This window comes from Habropoda laboriosa, unplaced genomic scaffold (genome assembly GCF_001263275.1).
Source record: "Habropoda laboriosa isolate 0110345459 unplaced genomic scaffold, ASM126327v1 scaffold88, whole genome shotgun sequence".
Taxonomy (NCBI): Eukaryota; Metazoa; Arthropoda; class Insecta; order Hymenoptera; family Apidae; genus Habropoda; species Habropoda laboriosa.
Genome location: NW_017100219.1, coordinates 426,101 through 427,878, shown reverse-complemented (window position 1 = coordinate 427,878; position 1,778 = coordinate 426,101). Strand labels below are relative to the sequence as shown.

Here is a 1,778-nt window from a genome sequence, read left to right as displayed (position 1 = left end):
AAAGAAGTGTAGGTCAGGGGACTGGCCTGAATCGACTGGTATCGCCGAAACAGGATAATTAGCCTGCCAATTTAATCTGGCGTATTCGGTTAGAGAACATTTTCACATAAAAATGTACCGCGTATGTCGAATGCGCCTGAATACAATTTGAATTTCTAAAACTTAACAAGGTAAAAACTAATGTCAGTAATCTTTAAAAGACAGCTGGGAGCAACAGAAGTCATTAACAAGATATCTAATTGTCTAAGTAAAGAAGTTGCTAAAGGGCAAGATGGAGATAAAACCTACTAACATATTCCCATCATGCAGACTATTTTTTCAAATTATTAAATAAATTCTCTTGTTGCACATAGTTATTGAACTAAAACTCTATTCAATACTGACCTATTCTGATAGGAGTAGTACTTTGCGTCTCTCGGTATTGTACAAAGCTGTTTGCCATAACAACACAGAACTTGTGGATTGAATGTGTATTTTCTTCCACAACAATATCCTAAGGCTTGCATTACAGGATCTATCTCTTGCTCGAAAACTTCAGAGAGCTAAAATCAACAGAGAAGTATTTGTAATTTGAATGCCACATCGATGATTATCGGTACGTAGAGACTCTGAAATAAATGTACCTTCGTACAATATCTGTAAACGCGCGAGGTTTTACGGTTGTAAAGCCACGCGTTATCAAACATCATCCACACATCGTCCACGTATTCCCACGGATCACTGTACTGCCCCGTGTCCAATTTTCTTTTGATCGTCGAAAGGTCCATTGGTTTTTTGACGATATCGAAATAATCTGGAATTCCCAATGCTTGAGGATCAACGGGTTGTCTAAACGGTATGGATTCTGGATCTTGGCGATAAAGCTTCTCCAACGTCGGCATCAGTGCTTGACGCAATTCGTCCGGCTTGAATAAACATAATCTCTTCTTGTCCGTCGATGTCCCACTTGGCTGTATCGGTTCAGGAACTAATGGCTTAATGTCTGGTGTTGTGTCTTGACTTGACATTGGCGTCACTGGTTCTTCCTTAATACCAGAAGATTCGTCCTTTACAATACCCTCGCTGGATCCTTCTTCCATCGGTTCTGTTTTTATTTCAGTTTTCATGGACACGTCGCTGTTCACACTTTTACCACCGTCCATTCTGTGATTATCAGAACCATCCTCTGTCTTGATCTCCATTTTCATGTTCTCTTCTTTTATGGAATCCAATTTTCCCTTATTGTTATTCATTGGTGGACTAGGAGAATTATCACGATCCAAGGCAGCTGTGATAGCAGCCATTTGCGAAGACATAGACGAAGTTCTTGGCGCGTTTAGTGCAGCCCTCTCCTGAGATGTCATGCCCTTACCAAGGCTTACAAGACCTGCAGGGGATGGTGTGGTAGCAGGATGAGGCGGCGTTTGATTAGCGGAAGAAACTGACTGATTTGGAGTCATTAATGAAGGAACGAGTGGTGTGTTAGGTGTGGAAGTTGTAGATTGAGGTCCATTAGCCGTTGTCGCTGGACCAGGACTAGGCCCACTAGAAGCGGGAGGTGGTATCGTTTGTGGTGTCGAGGTGCTAATGCCATTATCGTTAGGTGTTGGAACCGACAAAGGCCGACTACTGTTGAATTGGTTTTGCTGTTGGTTATTTTGTTGTTGCATACCGCTAAAAGGCGATGGTGCTTGTGGCATCGAGGTCGTCGTGCCGCTTTGATTCGAACTACTTGTCGGCTGTTGTGATTGCGATTGGCTTGGTGGTTGTTGCGGCTGAGGTTGTGACGGCTGCTGCTG

The 1,778-nt window shown here is 42.9% G+C and overlaps 1 protein-coding gene across 1 annotated transcript in view; it reads right to left on the bottom strand.

Moving 5' to 3' along the window:
* Positions 1 to 1,778, bottom strand: part of LOC108570999 (histone acetyltransferase p300) — a 14,240-nt gene that overhangs the window by 5,687 nt on the left and 6,775 nt on the right. The window contains exons 8-9 of the mRNA XM_017932955.1: positions 624 to 1,778; positions 385 to 542 (exon numbers count right to left, since the gene is read on the bottom strand). Coding sequence (XP_017788444.1) covers positions 385 to 542; positions 624 to 1,778 — 1,313 coding nt within the window. The remainder of the gene's footprint in view (positions 1 to 384; positions 543 to 623) is intronic.